The sequence below is a fragment of the Panonychus citri genome, unplaced genomic scaffold, assembly GCF_014898815.1.
Source record: "Panonychus citri isolate SS breed McGregor unplaced genomic scaffold, ASM1489881v1 Contig00143, whole genome shotgun sequence".
In the NCBI taxonomy this organism is placed as follows: Eukaryota; Metazoa; Arthropoda; class Arachnida; order Trombidiformes; family Tetranychidae; genus Panonychus; species Panonychus citri.
In genome coordinates this window covers 1,426,559-1,453,373 of record NW_026515548.1, presented here as the reverse complement: position 1 = coordinate 1,453,373, position 26,815 = coordinate 1,426,559, and the positions used below count along the sequence as shown (strand labels likewise).

The 26,815-nt window shown below is 33.0% G+C and overlaps 6 protein-coding genes across 20 annotated transcripts; 4 read left to right on the top strand and 2 right to left on the bottom strand.

Moving 5' to 3' along the window:
* Nucleotides 1–94: 94 nt before the first annotated feature.
* LOC128396068 (TBC1 domain family member 2B-like) lies at nt 95–5,748 on the bottom strand. Of its 6 annotated transcripts, none has more exons than XR_008326759.1 (3): nt 5,014–5,429; nt 457–4,623; nt 95–401 (listed from the first exon to the last, which is right to left on the bottom strand). XR_008326759.1 is itself a non-coding variant. In XM_053356588.1 (2 exons), the coding sequence occupies exon 2, from the start codon at nt 4,621–4,623 to the stop codon at nt 1,798–1,800; it is 2,826 nt and encodes a 941-aa protein (XP_053212563.1). In that variant the 5' UTR covers nt 5,589–5,748; the 3' UTR covers nt 95–1,797. The 6 variants fall into 6 exon arrangements, 3 of the variants coding, with proteins under 3 accessions (XP_053212563.1, XP_053212564.1, XP_053212562.1); XR_008326761.1 differs by having other exon boundaries at nt 602–4,623; XR_008326760.1 differs by having other exon boundaries at nt 95–1,598; nt 1,673–4,623.
* A 1,138-nt stretch (nt 5,749–6,886) lies between these two features.
* LOC128396195 (UBX domain-containing protein 3-like) lies at nt 6,887–8,127 on the top strand. The gene has a single exon (XM_053356742.1). The coding sequence runs from the start codon at nt 6,983–6,985 to the stop codon at nt 8,042–8,044; it is 1,062 nt and encodes a 353-aa protein (XP_053212717.1). The 5' UTR covers nt 6,887–6,982; the 3' UTR covers nt 8,045–8,127.
* Nucleotides 8,128–8,357: 230 nt separating this feature from the next.
* LOC128396197 (mpv17-like protein 2) lies at nt 8,358–9,262 on the top strand. The gene has a single exon (XM_053356744.1). The coding sequence runs from the start codon at nt 8,648–8,650 to the stop codon at nt 9,233–9,235; it is 588 nt and encodes a 195-aa protein (XP_053212719.1). The 5' UTR covers nt 8,358–8,647; the 3' UTR covers nt 9,236–9,262.
* A 131-nt stretch (nt 9,263–9,393) lies between these two features.
* LOC128396194 (flotillin-2-like) lies at nt 9,394–12,643 on the top strand. Of its 2 annotated transcripts, none has more exons than XM_053356740.1 (7): nt 9,394–9,689; nt 9,825–9,906; nt 10,025–10,239; nt 10,351–10,911; nt 11,644–11,834; nt 11,918–12,064; nt 12,167–12,643. In XM_053356740.1, the coding sequence occupies exons 1-7, from the start codon at nt 9,641–9,643 to the stop codon at nt 12,200–12,202; spliced, it is 1,281 nt and encodes a 426-aa protein (XP_053212715.1). In that variant the 5' UTR covers nt 9,394–9,640; the 3' UTR covers nt 12,203–12,643. The 2 variants fall into 2 exon arrangements, with proteins under 2 accessions (XP_053212715.1, XP_053212716.1); XM_053356741.1 differs by having other exon boundaries at nt 9,397–9,689; nt 12,185–12,643.
* A 1,017-nt stretch (nt 12,644–13,660) lies between these two features.
* Nucleotides 13,661–14,860, bottom strand: LOC128396196 (uncharacterized). Its single transcript, XM_053356743.1, has 2 exons — nt 14,701–14,860; nt 13,661–14,572 (listed from the first exon to the last, which is right to left on the bottom strand). The coding sequence occupies exons 1-2, from the start codon at nt 14,744–14,746 to the stop codon at nt 13,812–13,814; spliced, it is 807 nt and encodes a 268-aa protein (XP_053212718.1). The 5' UTR covers nt 14,747–14,860; the 3' UTR covers nt 13,661–13,811.
* A 144-nt stretch (nt 14,861–15,004) lies between these two features.
* Nucleotides 15,005–26,057, top strand: LOC128396192 (inositol hexakisphosphate and diphosphoinositol-pentakisphosphate kinase-like). Of its 9 annotated transcripts, XM_053356735.1 has the most exons (14): nt 15,005–15,246; nt 15,315–15,446; nt 16,417–16,925; nt 18,250–18,353; nt 19,841–21,311; nt 22,080–22,202; nt 22,757–22,878; nt 22,951–23,982; nt 24,226–24,357; nt 24,489–24,681; nt 24,940–25,143; nt 25,261–25,347; nt 25,419–25,508; nt 25,611–26,057. In XM_053356735.1, the coding sequence occupies exons 4-14, from the start codon at nt 18,324–18,326 to the stop codon at nt 25,886–25,888; spliced, it is 3,762 nt and encodes a 1,253-aa protein (XP_053212710.1). In that variant the 5' UTR covers nt 15,005–15,246; nt 15,315–15,446; nt 16,417–16,925; nt 18,250–18,323; the 3' UTR covers nt 25,889–26,057. The 9 variants fall into 9 exon arrangements, with proteins under 9 accessions (XP_053212710.1, XP_053212711.1, XP_053212706.1 ...); XM_053356736.1 differs by lacking the exons at nt 15,005–15,246; nt 15,315–15,446; nt 16,417–16,925 and adding an exon at nt 17,450–17,468; XM_053356733.1 differs by lacking the exons at nt 15,005–15,246; nt 15,315–15,446; nt 16,417–16,925 and having other exon boundaries at nt 17,932–18,353; nt 22,080–22,181.
* Nucleotides 26,058–26,815: the final 758 nt, after the last annotated feature.

Below are 26,815 nucleotides of genomic sequence, written 5' to 3'. Positions count from 1 at the left end.
CAATGAGAAAAAAACGTTAATTGTCTTGATTAGAAGATGATTAAAGGTAAATTGTTTGAGAATCAAATTCTGTGAATTAAACACAACCACTTACCTTTTATTGAATGATGAACATATGATCAAGAGTCTCTTCAACTGTTGCTGACACAGAATTAAGAATCACTCAATTTGCTTAGAGCTTTAATTTTCTCTCTCTCTCTCTTTGGGAAACTAATCACTGGATTAACGAATTAAAATTTCCTTCTATTGTGACACTTGAAATGATTAGTTTACAATCTAATTAATGTCATTAATCAACAAACTAACATGATGGCAATTAAACCGGTTTGTCCAAGGATATTGTCCACTTGATGGTGCACAGGAAAGTAAAGTTAATTGTGGAGAGATCGTAATTTTTTTACCTACAATTAGAGGATTAATTTGATTACTTTGTTGAGGAAAATTAACTTGATTTACCTTTACAGTATTAGATTAATTGTTGTTATTTTGAGGAGATTATGATTAGAGCTTCTAATCTAAAATTGGGTTGATTTAGGCTTGAGAATATTGATTTGTCACAATTAACTTAATTCACTTTCTAATTGTGGGAAATTATTATTACCTGAAGCTATTTAAAGTTAATTTGATTCTCTTGTTAATTGATTGTAACAACTGATTTCCAATGAAAGTTAATTTTGATCAATTCTAATTTAATTGTTGATTATTTGTCGGAGTGGCAACAATTATGAGGATTGATTTTGTTAATTATGTCAAGAAATTGGATTAGATTAAATTGTGAATGATAAGGTTGAGGATTAATCTTCAACTCTCATTGAATGTTGACAAGAGCAACAAATGGTAACGATTAATGAAAGAAAAATTTAAATTGTGATCCTTAATTGCTGAGAAAAATTGAATTTACAACAATTTATGGAAATTTAAAAATGAGAATTAATTTTTTGATTGGTTAACAAATGAAAATCCTAAATCGTCACCACTTACAATCAGTTAACTAATATTTTTTTTCTAATTAACCTCTTGATTAAAGTTAATCAAACATTGTTGGTCAGTTTCTCTGATCATTTGTGCCCATCCCTAAACCTTTCCAATAGCTTAATTGTGATTAGAAATTAGAAATTAGGCCTGACAATCAATCCAATCGTTTCATTGGAAATGAGTCCAAAAGGTGTTAAAAGCGTCAATTCACCGAATGGCTCATCGGCTGAAGAAGATGACCTTTTAATCCCCGGTAGTATCGCGTTAGATAGGGTGGGATTTTCTGAAGATTTTTCGAACCTTGTTCCCTCCGTGATCGCTGATACGACATTTCTAACAGTTGGACAATTAGTGGAAATATCGGAAACTCTTTGTTGCAAAGAATTCGAAAAAAACGTTTACAGTTATCCGATCTTTCTCTCTGATTCTGGTTAACATTTGCTTCGGAGATAAAATAACGATATTCCCTCGAATTGTGGTCACCGTTTGCAACACTTTGTCCGAAAAGGAAATCCCTTAGACCCTGAAGGCATCACAAGAACCGAACTAAAATCTGAAGAAAGTCCATTGGATTACATTCTGTGCCTTCCTCGTCGATTTCTACCTTAATCTTATATCTAAACCTAAAGCGAAACAATTAACGATAGAATTGATCTGTGATGAGACTTTCGGGACCAATTCGTTCAAACCTATTCACCTCGAACTCTCTGCGCGGGTAAAAACAGTTTTTGGTCCAGCAAGTTAATTGTTGTGTCTTTTGCCTCAATTGTGATACCATTTCACTTGAGATTTTTTTTTAAAATTACAATTTATTATAAAAGTTTAATCACTATCTGAGTTATCGTTATTTTCATGGGCAGGTAGAGTTTTCCTTATAGTGTCCAATTTATTGAGTTCACTGGTCACCAATTGAGTGTAATGTAACCTTTTAGCTTTAACTTTACTCATTCTAAATGGATTGAGTAAATTAAATGAGATGTGACAAAGATGATCAACATCAATTGTCCGATATCCAAGTAGACGAATGTATTGATTAATGGTTAGTGAATCGTTCATGGTGAGAATGGTTGATGAATGATACTTTAAGAATGCGAGAGCAAATCGGAATAGCACTTTGTTACCTTCGTATAAAAAGACATCCCAGATACGAAGGTAAATGTTACTCGGAACGTTATCAACGAAACAGGTAAGAAACCAACTGAAAAGCGATAATTCAATTCCATGTCTTTCAAGGTGACTATTAAGATTGGGTAGTTTCTCGGTGAGTAAATCACGAAGTACATATTGGTCAACATGAGCTCCAAGTAGATTTGCGGTAAAATAGTCTGGTGGCATAATGTTTTCGATGATAGCGACCAATGTCCAGAAAGCGTCTTCTTCCGGCATGAAGAGCAAAGCGACCGCTGCTAAGCGATTCATTCCCTGGCAATAACCAACGGCTGGATTGTGTAAAGAGTAACAGGTTAAAACTTGTCTTAATCTCATTATACCGGGTGATTTAATGTTCTCAAAGTGTTTATTATTGGGAAGAGTTCGAAGTAGATCAAGTTCGATCTGTTTAGCCGCAGGATTTACTTTACGTTCAACTGTTTTCACGCATAACGTTTGATAATAACCTGAACCAAGACGATCTTTAAGATTTCGAATACGAATATTGATTAACATTCTCCATATTTTACATCGATATTCTTGTGGTACACCAGTTCTAAGAAGAACTTTAAGTTCGAGATTTCTGGACAGTTCATTTGACCCTAAATTACCAATGTAATAATCCCATCGGTATTTCCACTCAAATTGTTGACGTCCAGCTTCCGATTGATTGGTTGGATCATTTGCTTTCTTAATCTTATTAAATGCTTCACTTTTACCACTCAATTTATCACCAAATTCAATCTCACAGTCTGATTGTTTCAAGGAAAATCCAAGTTCATCATAATCTAAATCGGTACCAGAAGATGTGGCATGTTCATCGCTCCTCTTTCGATTACCTGGTTTCCAACTTAACGGAATGTCCAATGAGTTTTCATCGAGAAGCCGAGTGACCAATGCTTTGACTGATTGATTACTAGAAATTAATTGTTGCTGATCATTTTCATCGGCATTTTCACTCATCTCAATGGTTTGATTAAGTTCCTTCAATAGAGACAACAGTTTACTATGAATTTGACAACAACGAGCCTCCCAATCGTAGCACTTTAATTGTAATTCTTGTTGTTTCTTTTCCAAAACGTGTCTTATATCATTAAGAGCAATTATCTCTTTATTAAGACATTTATTCTGTAATTGGTAAGCGTTAACCGAATCCTTTAGACTTTCCAATTCATCTTGATCCACTTTACGAATATTGTTCCATTCGTTGTGAGCGAATTCATCTTTTTGTTTCTTCTCAAGATCGTAAATCTTATTCGTCAACGACATGACAGTTTGATCTTTCACATGGATTAACTCTTTCATTAGATTTAATTCCTCCTTGGTATTTTCCTTTTCTTTCGTTAATCGTTGAGATTCTTGAGTTAATTTTTCAATATTATTCTCACTTTGCCGTAATCGAGACTCATTAAGGGTTAACTCTTTCTCCCTTTGGGATAACGTGTGTATCATTTGCTCTGGAATTGTGTGACTTTTGCAAATCTCGACAAGTGATTCTTTCTCTCTAACAGCGGCTTCCAATTGTAATTGTAATACTTTGATTACTTCACGACTAGCTTCAAGTTCATTTTCAACGGCATTCAAATCATCATGAAGGTTAACAATGTTACTTTCATATTCACTACATTGATTACATCCATTGGTTGATGATGATGATTTATTTGACTCTTTTCGTCCGCTAACCAGGTAACTACTTCTTGACCTGATACGACCAAAAACTGATAATCGATTGGAGGGTTTACTTTCCGTTGTTGGTTCTAGGTCACTTTTAGATGGTATTGGTGAACATTCTCGACCAACAAATACATTTGTATCATAAAAAACTGAACCATTTGATGGATCTAAGCGGGATGATGAGGTGTTATTGTTGGTATTTTCTTTGGTAACAAGTTGATTTGTTCGGGAAGATTTTGAGTTTAAATCATCATCCATGATGTATTTTTTTCTCAATGTTTGTAGAGTATCAAACCAGTGTAAGGCAACTGATCTATCATTTGTTTCCAATAGAAGAGGTTTATCATTCGATATTTTTATAATGAAACTAGAGTCTTTGAACTGTGGGTGTAGTGAGAATGTTGCTTTTCTTATGTCAACTGAATCCAAAGGTGTTGGTTCCTCTGGATCACGATAATAGATCAATTTTCCACTTTGATCATCAAAGGTAAACCATCGTCGTTTATAACTACGAATACCACCCTTGATACCAAGCTTATTAAAGTAACCAGATAATGTTGTTGTCCCACAAGAAGTTGATGTAACCGAATTAGAGGAAAAAGATCTTGGCCTTAAGCAAATTGTTGGTGTTGTTGTTGTTGTTGATAATGTTTCATCAGATGATGAGATAATTATTGTTGGGGATGACTCTGATGGTTGATTCTCAGATTTATCAGTAATTTGGTCATCGTTTAACATTTCATCAGATCCATTACATGTATAACCATTGGTCAGTGGCTCTGTGTCTCCATCAGATTGGTCAAAGCTTATTAAATCCATCGACATCTAAATTGTATTAAAACAGAGAGAGAGACAAAAAAATCAAGGTGGGTGTTAAATACAACTATATGAAATCAATGTGATTCGGTGATCAGAAAACACTGAGAAAAAACTAATTGATTGATTGTCTAGAGAGAGGGGAAAGAGGTGTAACTATTATGATCGAATGGTAATCCTTTTAGTTGACAGTTGGAATACTAATCAAGTTAATGAGAGTATCGAATATCATTTCAATTGAAAGGTATAAACACGTATACAGATTGGAAAAGAAAAGATTAATTAGTGAGAGAGAGAAAAGTTGTAAGAATGGAAACAATTGATGAATAAAAAGATGATGATGAATAATGTTTACGTTGAAGATAAGGATGGGTTTAGCTAAGATAAATGGATATTTACAATTAGTGATCAATTTGATAAGGTAGAAATGATGATAATGATGGTTGAGAGATTGGAAAACACTGAATATATTGAACATCACATGGAACTCATTTGATGGAAGATAAAGAAACAACAGATCTACAACTAGAATGTTGTTCAACAGAGACAGAAATATTAACTGGGACAATTTAAACCAAATTAGGAGAAAATGTAATTAATCAACTGATTGATTGTTAAACTATAGATTTGTGTGGTTTACCTTTCATGTATAAATCTAATTGGAAGGTGGTTTATTCCTATTCAGATAAAAATAGAAACGTATAGATATTCAAATAGGATTAGTCATTTGTTACAGTTAATCAATGTTATTAATATTGAACCACACAAAATGATAACAATCAAGGTTGATTTGATTAGTGGAAAGTAATTATAATTAAATATAAGAGAGAGAGAGAGAAGGGAAAAAAAGTAAAACAAGAGAAAAGAGCAAAATTTAAAATGTCAACACAATTGGAATGACAGAGAGAAAAAATGAAAACAGTAAATTGTGTTAACATTGAAATGATTGGAAAAAGTTAACAATTAATACGAACCTTGTGAGAATATCATGTTTTATGAATTAATTGATTACCGGTTAATTACATTTAGTGACAATTATGAGGCGAATAAAATTGAGAGAAAAATTATAAACAAAAACAAAAGAAAAAGAGTTGAAGCAAAGATGAGAGAGAAAAAGAGTCATAATAGAAATCGAATAGAAGATCACCACGAGATGGAGCCACTGGCGAGTTCGAAAATTTTCGATTAACAATTAAACGAACGATCTTTTAACGAATTTAATTAAATGATCTGAGAACTAAAATTTTCTTGTTTATGATCGATAATATTGAAAAATGTTCGAACACAATGTAATCGATTCTCGAACTGATTGAACTCGAAGCAAGTGGATGGACATTCGATGAAAATCAAATCGCTCGAATCACTATCGAAATAATCAAAGAGAGAAAATTAAATTAAATCTAATTGTGACTTTCGATTTAATCGTTACATCAACAATCAATTGAATTATGACAAGAACAGAAATCAACTTATTGTTAACTTCAATTCCTTAATATTTTCACCATTTTATCAATTAGATAATAATTTAAATTTAATTAGTTCACTTAATTGTATTGGTTAATTATAACCAGAGAGTTGACAAAAAAACTAATAGACGAAAACTTAATTCACTTAATTGGTTGTCTAATAACTTAATTGCTACAAGATGCAAACAATTAAATAATTACTTGAGGTTGGATTACAATCAGAAATCAATTTTGATTGTAACAAAAACAAATTACAGGAAATAATTTGGGAAACAATTGATTATTACTAATAAATAATGAAAAATTTATTGATACCAAAAATAAATTACAACAATCTTATTAAATCACAATCACCAATTGAGTAAATTGATCAATAATTTAATGATCAAAGAAACTAAAAAGCTTCCTAAAAAAAGCGAAACAACAACAATTTAGGAATCAAATTAAATTCACTAAACTTTGATTGTAATTTAAATGACAATCATTAAGGTATTACAATCAACCCCCTTAACTATTACTATTAACGTAATCAAATTGTCAATATAACAATAATAATAACAATGAAACCAACCGGTAGTCTATTAGTGTATTTATTAATTGTCTGGAATCATCAATTTCTAAATGACAAAATTAAAGAATCAAATTAAAAGTAAATCAGTGAGATCACAGAAAAGTTTGCAAATGATTAACACGGACCATTAATTAGAAATTTAATTTATATCAAAATGATTAAGATTTTTGTTATTATTATGTATAAAAGTATCAAAAGTTGATCATAAACCGATCAGTTTGATTAAAATCTGTCAACAATCAACAACTCAATCAATCAAGTTATCATCGTAATTGTGACAAAAACAATCAACAAAATTTACTAAAAATTTGGATAAACATAATTGGTGAAAATGTTTATTTCTAGTGTTCTAATAGCGGTCATTTTATCATCGAGTGTCTCAGGTCAACCTGCGATTGTACCTCGAAGTCAAACTTATCAAGGACGTGATACCGACGGAACTTATTCCTTTGGTTATACTGTTCACGAACCAAGTGGTTCAACTAAATTCCGACAAGAATCTGGGGACGGAGCGGGTAATCGACAAGGTTCATATGGCCTGGAGGAGAAGGACAGTCAACGGATTGTATTTAATTACGCAACTAAACCTAAATCAAGTACACAGTTTATTAGTCATCCTGTTCCATTAACTACTCAGCAACATGATCATCAAGGTCCACCTTTATCTCCCCCACCACCACCACCGCCTCATCATCATCAGCCAACACCATTGATAACACCATCACAATCAACCGTTTCTGCTTCACCTTCAGGACCACGAGGTGGTCATGGTGGTGGACCAATTGATGGATCCTCGGTAGATGTTGGTTTTTCACCTTCGTTTGAACCTCGAGGCCATGAAATGGACGATGATACAAGGTTCAATAATCCCGCTTTCGATGATGATTTTGACTTTGACGGACGAGGTAAAAGTTACGCTGGTGGGGAACCCAAAATGAGACAAAATTCAAACACTCATTGGGATGGCGGGGAATCCATGGGAATGGGTGTTGGAGCAGCAACTGGTCCAGGGAACGGCGCTGGTGGGGCCAATGGCGGGGCAGCGAGTGATCCTGGCCCTTGGAATAAGCAAATGCATGCAAGTGAACACAATGGTCATCATCATCCTCATCATCCTCATCCTCATCAACCTAACGGTGAAACAGATCATCATCATCATAATCATAACAATCACAATAATCATCGTAATCATAATCAACATCATCATTCACCTTCTCATCATCAGGGTGGTGAAGATACTTTTGGAATCAATGAATCTTCAGAAATGAACAATGAACCTGCGAGTTATGATCAATTAGTTGCTTATCTTGCTGCTAATCAACAACGATCAGCTGGTCCACCACACTCAAGATCACCGATGAGACCTGAAGATTTTGCATATAAATCAAGGTGAATTAACTGAATCGAGATCAATTGATGACAATCAAATTAAAAGAAAAAGCCAATCGATTTTCATTAACGTGTCAACAATTAAAACTAAAAACTTCTGATAATTACTGTAATCTATTCATTTTGATTGGTAATCAATCGTTAGAAAAAAAAACATTAATAATCACTTTTTTCACTTAATTAATTGTTTCCATTTCTCAACAGTAACAATTTAAATTGAAAGAAAACTTTTTACATTTCGATTAGAAAGTAAATGATTTTGAGAATTAAAATTATTTAATCTCTCATCATAATGATTAATGAATTCAGACTTTCACGATTAACATTAATACTGTAGCTCCAATTTCAATCGAATTAGTTAATTAATCCAAAGTAATATCAACCAAATTAATGAGAATCAAATTTAGCTTTCAAACTTACATGACTTGTGAGTCGGACTCACAATCACATGTTCATGTTTGTTGATATTTCATCAACTAAAAAGAAACAATTTTCCAAATTCTGGTTAATTGTATTGTACATTAATTGTGTAAATATAAACATCTCACCTCCTGTCTCATGAAACATTGAGTTGATTGGAACGTTTCAACAAATTGTTCCGATTAATATGATTTTCCAAAATCAATTGAAACGTTTCATTAGCTTGGCTTTTTCATCTCGTTATTTGTTGGTAACAAATACAACAATTGGTGTTGGTGCTTTGGTTGGAGCTGATTTGGTTCAACAACTTTCAGCCCATTATATTTATCCATCTAAACCAACTGATCAGCAATTAGGAGCCAAACAATCTGCTGATTTACCTTATATCCATGATAATAACAGATCAATTGGAATGGCAGCCGGTGGATTATATTTCGGTCTCGGTGGTCACTATTGGTATGGATTTTTGGATAAACGATTCCCAGGTAAATCGATGACCAGTGTTACTAGAAAATTACTTTGTGAGGCGATAATTGGTCCACCATTTGTTTCCCTTTGTTATTTCATCGTCGCCAGAGTAGAAGGTAAATCAACAATCGATTGGTACAAATCAGCAAAGGAAACAATTATTTATATCATTTTCACCGAGTGGTGTTGCTTTTTACCTCTTCAGGCCTTCAACTTTTACCTTTTACCACCAAAGTATCGTTACCTTTGCGTCGCTATACTGACCTTTTTCTATGACAATTTTCTGTCCTACATTTTCCATAAATAAAAGTGACAATCAAAAAATGATAAACACCAAATAGAATAGAAAACAAATTGATTAAAAGCAAATTCTAATTCTAATTCTATTTTCACTGATATTTAGTGAGAATAGACAAAGATCTTTGTATTCGATATTTTTCTAGTCGATATTTGGATTCGATTCTTTTCTCGATCATTTTCATTTTCGACTTTCTCGATTTCTAGTCAATTGTTTGGGCCAAAATTCGGGTAAAGACCTATAATTTTACATTGTTTGATCTTCTGTTTTTGAAGGAACCAAAATCATCAATTGATCATCATCATCACCACACCATCAGCATGTCTTTCATTTGAGATAAAAATCTTTTTCTATCAATAATCTTTCATTTTGGTTTTGTGTGTTGAAATTGTCAATGGTTTTCAATAGACACAAATGGGTAACATAAATACTGTTGGTCCAAATGAGGCTCTTATTATCTCAGGTAAATTCATTTTTTTTCTGTGTGACATTTGCATCAATTTGTTTCCCTCCCATTTACTCTGTGCTCACCTTAATTCTAAGTCTTGTTACTCAATTTCTTCTCTTTTTTTGTTCTTTTCTCTTTTTCGGTACAAAGGGGGTTGTTGTAGTTCCGCAAGGAAAATTATGGTGGTCGGTGGTTGGGCCTGGTCTTGGTGTTTGTTAACTGATGTTCAAAGGTTCGATTTGTTGTTCAATGTTCTCTCTCTCTCCCTCTCTCAGTGATTGTTATTCTATATTAACCTTTTGTTTCGATCTCTCTCTCTCTCTCTCTCTTGACAATTGATTCTTACTTAGATTATCACTTGAGGTGATGACCTTAACACCTAAATGTGAAAATGTTGAGACCCTTCAAGGAGTTCCGTTAACTGTTACCGGTGTTGCTCAGTGTAAGGTAATGAAAGAGAAAGAATTTCTTACCATAGCAGCCGAACAATTTCTTGGAAAAGATGTCAATCATATCAAATCAGTTATACTTCAAACATTGGAGGGTCACTTGAGAGCTATATTAGGTAATTATTCATTGATTATTCTTTAATCATAGTAAAAAAAAATGGTTACCAGGATAAAATTTTCTATTCTCATTAATTGGATTTCCTTTTTTTTTCTCCCTCATCTTTTAGGTACTTTAAATGTAGAAGATATTTATAGAGATCGTGACACATTCGCTGGTCTGGTGAGAGAAGTTGCATCTCCTGATGTGGGTCGAATGGGAATTGAGATTCTTAGTTTTACAATCAAAGATGTTTGCGATCATGTTGAATATCTCGCTTCTTTGGGTCGAGCGCGTATTGCTGCTGTTAAAAGAGATGCCAGTGTTGGTGTAGCTCAAGCTGAAAGAGATGCGGGAATAAGGGAAGCTGAATGTAAAAAAGCAGCTTTAGATGTTAAATATTCAGCTGATACCAAGATCGAAGATTCTAATAGACAATTTCAATTGCAAAAAGCTCAATTTGATCAAGAGGTGAACACCAAAAAGGCCGAAGCGCAACTTGCCTATGAACTCCAAGCAGCCAAAATGCAACAACAGATCAGAAAGGAAGAGATGGAAATCGTTTTAACCGAAAAAAAGAAATTAATTGCCATTGGAGAGAAAGAAGTTCTTCGAAAAGACAAAGAACTTCAATCAACAGTTAAATTACCAGCAGATTTTGAAGCAATCAAATTAGACTTACTTGCCAATGGTAAGTTAACTATTTCCATTTAAAAACATCAAGTCTTATTAATCAACAATCGAAGTAGTTTTTTTCCCCATTGCAATTTTGATTTAACTTGACAATTTAACTTTAAACTTTTACTCTCATTTGCTTTTCTACATAACAATCAAAAGTTAATCGTTTAAATCTTAACTTCCTTTATCTATTAAATTGTTAATATCAGATTGTCACGATCATTTAAATAACATAGGCACACATCAGAATTGTATTCATCCTAATTGAATATAATGTTACTCTGTGATTACCCTTGTCAAGGTTACTCACGATTCTTTCCTGATGATTAATTTTTTGATTTCCTTCAGAAAAAAAAATCAATCGGTCTGTTTTTTATCCAGTTAATTTAATCATGATCATAACTTGACTGATTTACTTTTCAATTCACTCCAATGTTGTTATTTAAATCATTTAATTTTATTCTTATTTATTAGGCTTCTTTCAGTATTTTTATTAGCACAATTGGAATATTGATTATTTATAATTATGGTTAAGGTAAATGATTAATAGATAACTAATTTATGTAAAGGGTATAGCAATTTATGTTAAGCAAGTTAATTGGGTCTAATGATACACAATCTCAAATTCATTAATAACCATCATTAAGCTTTTTGATAATCTTTTAGTACCATCAAGAGTATGATAATGATGATTACAGTTTTGATTGGAATTTAATTCAATTATTTTCTCTTTTTTTCTAAATAGCATTTAAAACTGAAACATTGGAAGCGGCTCGTGGAGATGCTGAGAAAATTAAGCTGATAGGTGAAGCTGAGGCTTCCGCTATCGAAGCGATCGGTAAAGCTGAGGCCGAAAGGATGAGGATGAAAGCGGCAGCCTACAAACAATATAGTGAAGCTGCGATACTTTCACTTACTCTTGAAGCTCTTCCCAAGGTAATCCTCTTGACCATAACATCTACTGGTCATTTCATTGGATTTATTAATTTATTTGTTTGTATTGGTTTATTTCTGGTTAGGTTGCTGCCGAAGTCGCTGCTCCTTTGGCTAAAACCGATGAGATCGTCTTACTGGGTGGGAATAATGCAATAACTGGATCGGTTTCTCAACTCGTCAGTGAAATACCATCGACAGTTCAAGCACTCACCGGACTAGATGTGAAAAAAGTGAGTTAATTTGGTTAATTTTCGAGAGAAGAAAAAAAAAATCTACTAATCAATGATTAACAAAATTAACTCTTTTTTATTTAATCCTCTATTTAATTCCAGTCCTATTCTTTATTTCAGAAATTTTTTAGTTCATAACCAATCAACTGAAGCCAAATATCGCCGATGCAAACCAAATTAAGCCATAATTTTTATTTAATTACTGAGAAATTTTATAAATCAATTTATTACTTGCATAAATTTAAATGGATTGCATAATAATAATAGACGAAGACGCTTTTGGATATTAATCGTGATTAACGGGAAATAATTCACAAGCCGAATATTGATCATCAATGATTCCAACCATTTTTGTAGTGACCAATTTTCCAATTTTTTTCTACACCAAAGATCAACAATCTAATCTTGTAAAACTGATTTTAAATGATTAACTATTCCATCTTACTGACTTAACAATCACATTTTTCAATCAGATTGTATTTTAATCTTAATTTCAAAAACAAACTGATCAAAAAACCCCTAATTAATTTACAATCAAAGTATTTAAATATAAAGAAACAAAAACAATTACTATAACAATTTATCAACTTTCTGGAATCAGTATTGTAAATATGTCGATCATAATGATGACAATCAAATTAACCAGTATTTTATTGTTTCAGTGATCAACTCAACAGAAAGATGGACAAAAAACTGTTCGAACTTTAATTTTCTTTTTTTCGTTGGACATTCGTTGCCAATGGAAACCAACTCGAGCATTTCAAATTCTCAGACTTTTTTGTCTCTTTTTCTGTTTTCAATTGGTCATCGCGATCATCCTCATCTTCTGTTCGAAATGAATTAATGGAGAAAAAGATGAACGAATTATACCAATTTATCATGAAGATAATAACGATGTGGCCAATGCTCAAGCGAATTCAGGTCACTTTCGTGTTCGTTGGTTCCTTTGTCGCCTTTGTGTGAATTAATTAAAGGTGAAGATGTTGACTTTTCTCCAGTAAAGGAAATAACATAATCTCCATCCTCATCTTTTTCTTTATCCTTCTTAAGCTCTGTTACCGTTATTCTTTCAATTTCGAACTTGTCATCGCGATTTCCGCGTTCTCTTATAACTTAGCATCGATTCGTCATTCATATTCTTCTATCCCTGATCATCTTCTGAGTTTTCTAGATCATGGTAATAGTTTTATGTTATTGATATTGTTGTTTATTGAAAGGTCAGTCAATTGTTCCTTCCGTAGTTTTGTTTGATTGTAACTTTTAACCAATTTAATGTTTTCCGTTATAATGTCGTCACTTGATTCTCATCTGAAGCTCAGCATATGGAATCAACGACGCTGATTGGATTCACATCAGAATCGCAATTATCTTAATCAACGAATTACCTTTCCATAAAAACATCCAGTTTAATCACAGGTGATACACTGATTAAGTTTCCATCAGGTAAATATTACCGTAATTCAAACCACACAATCAGCCAATAGTTAAATTTACAATTGGTTAAGCTTGCAAAGTACAACTTATTCATCCAAATTGATTCAAGTTAATCATTAAGATAATCAATTATAAGCCTGAATTATGAAACCTAACAATAGCTCAACGATAAAAGATTGACTTTATTAATTACTTTGATCAGTAATTGATAGAATAAATTATAAATTGTTGTCATTGCAACAATTAGTTAATAACAAAAAGAGGTTAAAAGTGATAACAATAATTTGCATTTCTTGTCATGAAATTGAAAATTTTATCCAAGAGCACCGGCCAAAAGTGGGCCAGCAACGGCTCCACCGATTGGTGCTAATTGAACAGCGATTCCAACAACTTGATTAATTAACGATAAAATACCAGCAATTGTCGCAGGACTGATTGTGATTCCTTGAGGTCCAACCGATGAACCAATGATTCCCATCATGGTGGAAAATGGATTTGGTGGAACGGCTGAAATTGATCCCGCCGCTTGAACGGGAACCATCATCATCGGTGTACCCGAACCTAAGCCATTGGACATCATACCCGATCCTTGACCATAACCATTGCCCATTTGCATTGAACCTAATCCACCATTGGTACCAAGAGAACCACTAACACCAAGTGACCCCACCGGTGCCGCTGAGCCACTTGAACTTAATGAAGCTTGAAATTGTCTAACTCCTGGATTAAGATTGTTAATTGTTTCCGGATAACCAGCCCATGAACCCGGTATGTTACACTGTTGAATTAACTGGGTTACCCAGAGCATCATTGAAAACATATCCCTAAGACCAGGGGGAAATGATTTACAGGTAGATTCAGATGATTTCAAATAAAAACAATCAACAGGCAAAAGGTTCAAATCAAAAGGTGAGCCGGTTGTTGATGATTGAAGTTCAAAGGTTGAATTTAATGTTTGAAGAGCTGAATTAACAATTGAAAGACAAACACTGTAACCATTAAAAGATGCCGATCCTAAGGTGGGCATTGGAATGGGTGTTGAGGCGATCACAGGTTGATTTGATTGTGAACAAACTGAATACCAGAAAACCAGGAAACCAGAAAACGAAAACAAAAACAAAAGAAAATAAGTAAACAAAGTGAATAGAAAACAAGAAAAAAAGAAAATTTTTCCAATTAAAAAAGAGAATCAATTAACTCACCAAGTCCAATAAGAGTCGAAACAATTAAACTGTAAGTAGAAAACATTGTCAACAACCAGTGATTAAGTAGAAATTAACTAATTGTCTCCTGGATAATTAAACTTCAACTGATGATCAATTTTGATTTTTCCTCTTTTTTATATAAACATTTTCCCTCCAATTTTTTTTTCAGCCTTGAGAAAACCGTTTGGTTTGTTGATTGGAATTTGTTTTTGCTTCCAAGTAACTTGATTTACTAATTAATTAATTACTGTTTTAATTAATTAGCTAATCATCATCATCTCTAATTTTTCTTCTCTTTTACTTTGTTCTATTCTGCTAATTACAATTGCTAAATTAAGTTAAAGTGTAACTCTTTTTGTTTTCCCTTCTCATCATCATCAACAGATTTGGGTGATGTCTTCATAATTATTAACCCACAACTAATTGTAATCAAATGATTCATTTCAATTTATTGATTGTTGATTAATAATCGTGATTTGACTTGAATCGAGGATTATTAAATTGGCTCGTAGAGTTAATTTTAGTTGTCAATTGATTTAATTGGTAAGTGATTCTCTTCTCATAATTATTCATATTTACGTTTTTCTTTTTCACTCTTTTTTCTCATGTAGGTTCAATTGGAAGGAAAATTTGGAATCACAATTAACACAATCATTTGGTGTTAATTATGGTCCTTGAGATTTAATTGTATTTCGCATAAGAACAGGCTGATTGTCTTTCGGTGGTTAATCATCTAACCAAAGGTAAGTAAACATATTAGTCAATTTACTAATTTTTTCCTATGTAACTTATTCCTATCTTCATATAGACAACACCCAAAGAAAGAAGGGAAAATCAACCGGTAATTGTGATGATTAAGATTCCAGTGAAATTCAGTAAATTGTTGATCATGTTGTGGACAAAATTAACTTGATTACTGTTAATTATTCTCTTAGGATGTCAATCTTGAGAGCTTATCAAAAGAGTCACATTCTAATGAAAAATCTTAGGCCTAAGATTGACCCCAAGTCTATAATTAACCAGAATTACTGTGAATGCTCATCACTTTGATTCCTTTATCATGAAATCAATTTAATCATCATCATCATCATCACATGTTTACACTATCATCATCCTCTAATTACCTTTGGTTTAGACGAAAATAATTTTTATTGTTTCCTGAGTTACAAGAACCATGAAGCTCATGAAGAAACAGTGACAGACAGAAAACTGATTAACCATAGTGAACATTAGTAATTGATTGTTTCTAATCAATTTAGTGAACAATCAAATTACTAAATTTTCTTCCACACAAGAAGTAAATTACCTTTTCTTTTTTGTTTCAATTTCTTAATTTGGATTAGCAATGTTTTCCTTTTTGGATGAACAACATGATCTTCACATTGAGGCGAATTTGCGAAAAAGTTTCTCTCTTGATTTGGAATCAATCCAATTGCAAAGATGAGAGAGAAGATGAAAATGTGATGATGATGCCGAGAAAGAAAAGAAAGAATATTTTTCTCAAATATCTAAAATGTTCACCTTTCTTTCGGGATAAATGAACATTATCTTCTCTTTTTCTCTTTCAGGATAATAAACCAGCGAATTTGATTGCTATCGTTTTCCATCAAAACAATCAAATACTATTGATTCTATTGATTAAATCTCTCTCTCCCTCTCTCTCTGTTTACTTTAATTATTATTAATTCTTTTGCTTGTTTCTCCTTCTCTTAGGTAACAGATGAGCCAAACTCACTCTTACACCGCCCTCACAACGTTTCATTTACCAGGATCATCCTCATCTTCATCTTCATCTTTCATCATCACCAGAATCCTCATCCACAATAATCTTGCTATTTTCCTTAATCACTTAACTATTTTTTTCTACATTTTCTGTAATCAGTGAACTTTTATCTACGATTTTGTAGACTCCAAATCTTAATCTCTTAATCTTAAATCCTAAACCACAAATATCTCAGAAAATTGTAACAATTTTATTTCTAATCTTCAAATCATATGTGTAAAATCAACTTGAACTTTTCACATTCTCAGGCTGATCAAATTGTGATTCAAACATTGGATGATAATCAACTAATTGGAATCCATTTAATCCTCGACAACAACAACAGCAACAACAACAACAACAACAACAACGACAATTATCTGACCCTTTACACCTTAAAGATTATTCAAAATCTTATCAGCTGATTTTTCATTCAATGAATGGATTGTGATCCAATCTGGTTAGTATATAAAAATTGACAATTGTAAAAATGACTTGATCATCATTGAGATAATCCAACTGACCCCATGGTGATTTACTGGGATAACCCTTTTGGTTATCTCTCTCTCATCTCATGTTGTATTATCATCACATAACCTTGACAATGTCGACATGAAACAAGCAGAATCAAAATTTTACTTCATCATCAAGGGTTCGCAGGTCATCAATCTGTTGTTTACCTTTTTTTCATCTCTTTCTTTACAATCATAGCGAAAGATATAAATATCATTTTCTATGTTAATCTAATTCGATATCATCCTAATCAAATTATTCTTGTGATTCTAAATTGTTCCCATTGAGTGTTTAGGTCAATTGGTTATCAGTGATTCTAATTTCTTATTTTTCTCTCTGACTTTCTACATTTCGATTTGTCTCTTTCTCATTTTCTCCATCAACAAAATCATCCAATCTAATTGTTCACTTTAATCAACCCAATTCTCCCAGTTAATTGTGTCTCGTATCTCAAAGTCTCCATCAACATGATCAATTGATTGAATTCGAGGTAACCTCTTTTCGCCTTCATTTGTTATCATTCATTTTCTGTAGATTCGATAATATTTCATTCACTTTGATAGAAAAATTTTCTAATCAGTTAATCATCACCATTGTTTCACTTGATTGTCGTTCACCTTGTCGACTCTTATTCATGTCCATTTGTTTATCTCAGTGTTTATATCCATGGAAATGAATTGTATCACCAAGAGAATGATTGAAATAACCAAAGACATGGAAACATAACTGTCATTCTCTCTCTCTCTCTCTCTCTCTCTCTCTCTCACTTTCTTTCTATTCTAAAGAGAACTTACATATTCTATTCTACTTTCACTTTTCTCTTTCTCCTTTTTTATTCTATTCTATTCTATTTGGATCTATCATCTTCTTTTTCTTCATCTACTGTTCTATGTTATTGTTTTTCTTTTGTTCTTTTCTTTTTTTTTAGGTTTTCTCTTTTTTCGCAATTTTCCATCTCTTTATTGTTATTAGAAAATCTTGTTAGATATTTTCGTTAATTATTCTTCTAATCTAATTCCAAACATGATTATCACAGTTGAATAATCATCATTTCCATCATCATATCTGCGAATCTTTATTTTCCTTTTATTCTGTTTCTTGTCTTATTATTGTTATTGTTTTCTCCCTGTTGATTTGATTATCATTTGTTTTTTTTTCTTCATCATCATCATATTTGTCTTTCATCAACTAATTGTGCTCTTATTTATATTTTTATCCGCATCTTTTTCACCGAATTAACTAAATAATGTCCACCCATGGAATCCAAACAGATATAAAGGATTCCCGTTCATCGCCAGTTGAAAACAATTCAGATTCAAGACCCAAATTTTACATAGGAGATGATATGTATAGACAACAGCGATTATCATCCAAGGTAATTAGTGATTAAATTGTTGACAATTTAACTGAAATATATTCAAGATGAAACTGTTAACCTTTCCAATCGGTTGGTTAACTCAAGCGCTCAACAACAAATCATCATCACTAACCAGCAATTAACCAATTGCACCCATTTAATCATTTGGCTTTTTTGTCTTCCTCTAATCTCACAATTGATATTGATATGATTACTCATCTTATCATAATCAAATCAAATTAACAACAATTAACACGAAAGGCTATCACAATATTCATAACGATTTACCGGCATTTCAACCTGATTCTTGAGACACCAGAATTTATATCAATTCATCTTGTTATTAAGTGTTGATTGGACTGAGAATATGATAATATGAAAGCAAAAGATTCACCATGATTAACCTAATTATCTTAGATTGATCATCTTTCAAGGTCTTAAAGCATAAAATTATTATTATAATTAACTCTTACCCTTGAACCAATTTAATTACCATGAAAAGCGACACATTCACCATGCAGAATAATAATTATTACAAGTTGTTATCCAACTAATTGTTCAATCAAAATATTGTTAATTTTACACTTTAAATTACGTTCAACCTTTACTTTATTGGCTTATGTAATCTCGTTACCATTTCATTAGCAACCAATCAACTCAAATCAACACAATTTAAACAACCAAACTGATTAACCTTTTTGGTTGTTTAAATCTCAAATGTTAATCCATTTCATTTCATTTAAAGTCCTTTTCATGTTTACTTTTTTTTAATTCATTTCTTAAACTCATTGACAATTATTATTAATTCAGTTTCACCATTGAATTTCATCTCTAATTACTTTAATTACTCTTATATCTTGTGTTTAGTTGATTAAGTTTTCTCAAATACATAGAAACAATTGAATTGATCTAAATTGAAGTTGATCTGTTAATCCATTTCTGATCTTTTCCTTTTGTTTTTATATCATCATCTTGGTGTTTCCATTGAGCTTGTAGTTCACCTTTACTGTCAATCGTTTCTCTCTCAACGTGTATGTAATTGAAGAAGAAAAAAAAATAACATGGAAGAAAAAGAAAGAAAGAAAAGAAAGAGAAAGGTGAAGATAACGTGTTGCATCACGAACAGAATCAAAAGTGAACCAGAGTATTGATGGTTTAATAATTTTAATTGCAGACAATTTAGTCTCATCATCAGATTAGAGTTACGATAGTAAAAACTACTCGCTGGTGTCACGAGGTGTTTTAGTTATAACAATTAACCGTGAAAATGATTCAGAATGATCAATAATGAGAGAACCTCAATTCAATTGTGATATTGATTGGAAACATTGATATTCATTTACAATAATTTTCTTGAATTTGTTTTCTGTTTTTCTGTTTTTCTAATTTCTATTTGTTTTCTATTCTCTCTTTTTGTCTTTTTTTATTCTATTATTGACCTTGTCTTGTCTTTTCGATCTCCAATGAACGTGAACACTTCCGGTATCTTCATGATGGATCCACAGGAACCCGAAGAGGAGGACGACTGTTGTTACGATACCCGAAGTTGCTGTTCCTCAATTGAAATGGATAATACAAGTATCGAAAAGGATGACCCACCAATCACGGCCAATAAGGTCAAAGTCGGTGTTTGTGCCATGTCCAAGAAATCTGGTTGTAAACCAATGAGAGAGATATTAAGTCGCCTCGAGGAATTTGAATATATTCAAACAATCATCTTCCCCGAAGAGACAATCCTAAAAGAGCCCGTCGAAAAGTGGCCTGAATGTGATTGTTTAATTTCATTTTTCTCTAAAGATTTTCCACTTGCCAAAGCCACCGAATATGCCAAACTACGTAAACCGTTTTTAATTAACGAGCTTCACATGCAATACGATATGCAAGATCGTCGTAAGGTTTATCGTAGACTCGAAGAAGCTGGAATAGCCTTACCAAGATACGCGGTCTTGGATCGAGATTCACTTAATCCCGATGAAAGAGAAATCATTGAACAAGAAGATCACATTGAGATAAAAGGAGAAGTATTTAATAAGCCATTCGTGGAGAAGCCGATATCCGCTGAAGATCACAATATCTACATTTATTATCCAACCTCAGCCGGCGGAGGATCTCAAAGGTTATTCCGTAAAATTGGTAATCGAAGTTCAGTTTATTCACCGGAAACATCAATTCGAAAAACTGGTTCTTACATTTACGAGGAATTCATGCCGACCGATGGTACCGATATTAAGGTTTACACCGTTGGTCCCGATTACGCTCACGCTGAGGCTCGTAAATCGCCTGCTTTAGACGGTAAAGTCGAAAGGGACAAAGATGGTAAAGAAATTCGCTACCCGATAATCTTAAGTAACGCCGAAAAACTGATCGCTCGTAAAGTTTGTCTTGCCTTCGAGCAAACAGTTTGTGGCTTTGATCTACTTCGAGCAAACGGAAAATCTTATGTTTGTGATGTAAACGGTTTCAATTTCGTTAAAAGTTCAATCAAATACTACGACGATTGTGCCAAAATACTGGGTAACATGATACTTCGCAATTTAGCTCCACAATTACATATTCCCTGGTCAATTCCGTTCCAATTGGATGATCCACCAATAGTACCAACAACCTTCGGCAAAATGATGGAACTTCGATGTGTCATAGCCGTGATTCGGCACGGAGATCGAACACCCAAACAGAAGATGAAAATGGAGGTTAAAAATCGAAAGTTTTTCGAAATATTTGAAAAGTATGATGGCTACAAATTGGGTCACATTAAGCTGAAAAAACCTAATCAGTTACAGGAGATTTTGGACATTTCAAGATACCTGTTGAGTGAACTCGAAAAGAATCCCGATTTTGACATAGAAGAAGATAAATCGAAAATCGAACAATTAAAACAAGTCCTCGAAATGTATGGTCACTTCTCTGGTATCAATCGTAAGGTCGAACTCAAATATCAACCCAAAGGAAGACCCCGAAGATCATCAAGTGAAGAAGGTATTTTATCACAATTAAATTGATTGTAATTCCATCGCCATAATCATCATCATTCATCACCCGATCATAAACAATCAGTTGATCGTTTTTTACTATCTATTTTTATCACTTCTTGTTGAATTACCTTTTCGATTGCTCCCTCGATAATTAGTCGTTTTCCCTTGTGTTAATTCCCATGGTTAATTATTACATATATTTATAGACTAATTTGTTGATTGTTTTACTTTTCACTCGGAAATAGTTTCAAGTTAAATATCAACATGATCAAAATTTTCAATCTATTTTTAGGAAACTGAAGTTATCGTTGAATCCATTGAGTTATGAAAATAAAACCATCCAAACAAAATTGTGCTTTTTACTTTGATTGACAATTTGATTTAAATTGTTCAACAATAACAATCAAAAGTCACAAATTGTCTTGAAAATTTACTAAATTTATCTCTTATCGTTGATGGAAAATTATACCTTATTAGTTAATTGTGATCAGACTGTCACTTAATTGTTGTTCTTCATTCAAACTTTTGTCGTTTGCCAAAAATTTTGATCGTGACGATGTAATTGTTTAATGTTATGAGTTCATTCATAAAATATCAAAAGTTTATTTCGTAGTAAATATAATTTAAGGTTTCTCATTATCCAAGGTCATTCATATTAATTGTAATCATTTTCATCATGTAACCTTGATATGATTATTCAGCACCAATCATCACAATTAGAATGAATTATTTTCGCAAAAACTAATCATTTGTTTTCCTTTCTTTTTTCAAGATTTACCTCGAGATCCATCATTGGTACTGATACTCAAATGGGGCGGCGAACTGACCCCAGCCGGAAGAGTCCAAGCTGAAGAGCTCGGACGTGTTTTTAGGTGTATGTACCCCGGGGGCCAAGGTGTGCTTGAAAGATATTAACTAAGTTAATCCCTGATCCCTAATCCCGATTAACCTTTGTCTTTCTGTCTTGTCTTTCTAACTGTCTTTTAATTAGTGACCAATGCCAACTGACCAATTGTGTTCTGAATATGTTACTGTCCTTATTTCATTATTAATACAAAACCAATCATTAATGTTAATCATTTTCTATCATGAAATTGAGGTTTTTATTTTAATTAGCATGTTACTGTTAATTGTTACGTTTGATTAATTTACTTGTTTTTTCATGTTCATTGTGATTTATGTTTAATTTTGGTTTTTTGTTGTTTATATTTTGCCTTCATTATTATTTGTTTTGATAATTAATTGGACTTTTTTTAGTCTCAGTAATTAATTGTTGATATTTGTTTCCCTTATTTAGTTGATCTCTTTCAATCATCTCTTCAAGCATTTCTATTATTATTTTTATTACACTTATGATTTTATTCCGATCTTACCTTGATTTCCGTTTCCTATTCCTATTTATCATCCAATGATTAATCAGAAATTAACTTGAATTTTACGTTTTTACAGGTGAATACGCTGGAACTCAAGGTCTTGGACTGTTACGATTACATAGTACTTTTCGACATGATCTTAAAATCTATGCTTCGGACGAAGGTCGTGTTCAAATGACCGCTGCCGCATTTGCAAAGGTTAGATTGTTATAAGATTTAGATCTATGAAAGAATCTCATTAATATTAGATTTCATGTTTTCTTTTGACAGGGTTTACTTGCATTGGAAGGCGAACTTGCTCCAATCTTGGTTCAAATGGTGAAAAGTGCCAATACCAATGGTCTACTTGATAACGATTCAGATTCGAGTAAATTCAAGAATATTGTTAAACAGCGACTTCATGAGTGCCTTCAATGTGATTCCGATTTCACGGAGGAAGATTTAGCCGTTCTCAACCCAACCTGGTCCAGGTCAATTCAAAACGCTCTCAATTTCATTAAAAATCCTTTTCGAGCCTGTGAACATGTTTACGAACTGGTTCAAGAATTGAATAGTCTGATAAAACAACGACGGGAATCATTCCAATCTCAAGAGTGCAATTTATATCATGGCGAAACTTGGGATTTGATGCAAAGACGTTGGGCTAAGCTGGAGAAAGATTTTAAACTGAAAATCGGTACATTTGACATTAGCAAAGTTCCAGATATTTATGATTGTATCAAATACGATTTACAGCACAATCAGCATATTTTACAATTCTCAAATGCTGAAGAATTGTATACTTATTCAAAAGCTTTAGCTGATATTGTTATCCCTCAAGAATATGGAATAACTAAACCCGAAAAATTGACCATTGGTCTGGGTATTTGTTCACCCTTATTGAAAAAGATTCGTAGTGATCTATTGAGGGATTACTTATCAGAGGAAAGTGAAACTGTTAATCGTCTCAATCCTCATTATTCCCATGGAGTTTCCAGTCCAGGTCGACATGTACGAACTCGTCTTTACTTTACAAGTGAAAGTCATATCCATTCATTACTTTCCGTATTACATTATGGTGGCCTTATTGACGATAAAGATGAACAATGGAGACGAGCAATGGAATATGTTTCAACGGTTTCAGAACTAAATTACATGACGCAAATTGTTATCATGTTATATGAAGATCCAACGAAAGATCCCTCATCAGATGACAGATTCCATGTTGAATTACATTTCAGTCCGGGTGTCGTTTGTTGTGTCCAGAAAAACATTCCCAAAGGGCCAGGATTTCGTCCACACTCCCGTAATGCACTTTCCAAGGTAGGTGAACGTTTCCCTGCCAGTGACGATTCGGCTTTCGCTCTAAATTTTACTAATACCGACCCTGCCAACGGCGGAGAAAAACCAACCGAATATAACCCTAACCACCCTCACAACCAATCAACGTCGATTAACAAACTAATCAGATATTTTCCTTCATCACATATCCTCCTCGATACTGATTCTATTCCGATTAGTTGATGGTGTTAATTTCTCTCTTTCTCTCTCTCTCTTTGCCTGCAGAAATTTTCTGAACATAATACGCATTCCTCTAACATGCCAATTAAAGAAGAAGATTCTGACGAACTAACCGTCGATGATGATCTGGATTCTTATGAAAGTCCAATAAGTAGTACCAATGCCTGTAGTACGCCCGTGAGTTGATTCATTTGATTGTATTCACATTTCCACGAACGACTATTCATCCAACTGATTGGACGTTTCAGTCGATAAAATAATTTTTGTGTTATTTTCATTTCGATATCGTTTTTTTTTTCTCTGTTCAGGAATCACCGACAATTCTGGAAGAGGGTAAACCACATTCATTACATCACGATTTTAAATTCACTGAACTTTTAGAAGAAGATGAAAGATTGGAAAAAGAGAAGGAAAAATTATCATCTCCTCCATTATCTGTCCCGCAATCAGGTTCATCTAATGATGATTCCAATCTACTTTTACCTGAAGCAAAATTAAAGAGTGAGTCTTGTGAACAATTACCAGTTAATTGTACTAAGATTAGTCAATCAATTTCAGTCAATGATGTTAATATAACACCTAATTTACCTACAACCGATAATATCACTCCAACCACAATAACAATTACCGCTCCAATTTCAATCATCACCTCAACATCTCTCACCACCACCACAACCTCAACTTCAACCTCAACTGATATTTTATCATCTTGTTGTTCATCTTGCACTAATACCATTGATAATACTAATACTATCTCAGATGATGGAACTCAAATAGCCTCGGAAATTAAAGCCGAATCAACATCTAAAGTCTTATTACGAAGTAACTCAATGTCCGTCTCTTTTTCTTGTCCCAATCAATCAACGTCAATGCGACACAAACCGATAGATAGTCTAAGACAAGAGAGAATGAATTCTCATGCCAAAAGTTTGGACAATGTTTGCAAATTTAGTAAAACTTTAGGTAATCCTTTAATTAACCATTAACTCTTTAATTAACCCGAAGAAATTGTCAATTGTCTTGTCAAGTTTTCTCGTTTCTTTCGACTATTAATCAGTTTCTCAACTTTTCCAAACGCAGGTCGTAACAAACCTCATCGACATTCAATCCATGGACAATCAAGTTCATATCTACGTCTTTGTAGTGTCGCTGATTTACCTCATTATGGTGAGTTCATTTCGATTGTGGTTAATTGTGATTATTCATCTATGATTATTTTTCTATCAATATTCTTGCAGGTTCAACTAGTAGTCTATTGTTTAGCACTGCGGTCATCAGTGGGTCATCTAGTGCTCCAGAGTTGAAAGATGTTCTTCACCCGCCTTCAGGTAAAACATTTGCTTTGTTGTTAATTGTCTGAGTTTTGATTCGCCAATTTCACTAATTATTACGATTTTGTTTTTTCTTGATTGTTGTTGCTATATTTACAGATGGAATTCCTAATATACCATCGATTCGGCCTTTAGAGACTCTTCATAATGCTTTGTCTTTGAAACAATTAGTCGTATTTCTTGAAAGAATGACCGCTACTGGAAGTCGATCAGCCAACACTTCACCTTCGTTCTTGGCTCAAATGTCCGGAAATGGGTCGTCGTCAACATCGTTCTCAGCCAATAGCCTTCCGATTCTGTCGCCAACTAGTTCCTTTGGATTCTCCGGTCCATCGTCCATTGTTTCATCCAGTGGTCAAAGTTCACCAAATTCATGAACGATTCTTAACTAAGCTGATTTTTTATCAAAATGATATCATAGAAATGACAAGTTACTAGGATAACGATCCGAAAACATCTCAATCTTTTCTAAAAGAATCACAAAAACCGAAATGATGTCCAATTAATTGTTCTAAATCAATTAAATTTTCTTAATTACATTTGCCATTTTCCTGACACTACTCAATAATTAGTGAGAAGAGAGAGAGAGATAATATTTTGGTGTAAATTTTGCAGAAAATTCCAAGTCTTGAAAGATTTTGTTTCTGTTTGTTGACCATAAATCGCGAAGAGAAGCTTCCTTCGAAATCTAAGGAAATTAAGATGATTGCTAATTGTTCAAAAATTAATTTCGTAATTTTTAATTACGTTAATTTTTTAATTTAGTAATACTAACCAGTTACAAGAACCAAATTGAAACTATTAATATATTAATAGCCTGGAATTTAGTAATTATACTACATGTATTATCAACGATGAGAACATCTCCGTAATAGTCAAGAGGAATCAGCTGATTAAATACCACAAAATCGGTTTATCGTCAATAATTGTACAAATTGGGACTTAAATCGTGGGGACTTATGCACCATGCGTGTCAACGCTTCATGAGTACATTGAGAAAGTGTCAACCAATATCAACAAGAGACATCGTAATAAATGAATTGCAGTTGTGAATATGCTGAACATCAACGACCTCTCACCTTACCCGCCAACCGAAGCAAACTACACACACATTGATGCCTCTGGAGGAAAGCACTCGATTGACCCGACGGCAAACAGATTGAGATTACAGTAACTCTAACAATACCCCAATTCATAAAGATAGATAGAAGTGAACAAACGAGAAAATGGTTGGACAAAATATCGAAACACTTTGTTTTTAAAAACTTTTATACCTGAAATTACCTGATTTCAACTTCATAAGT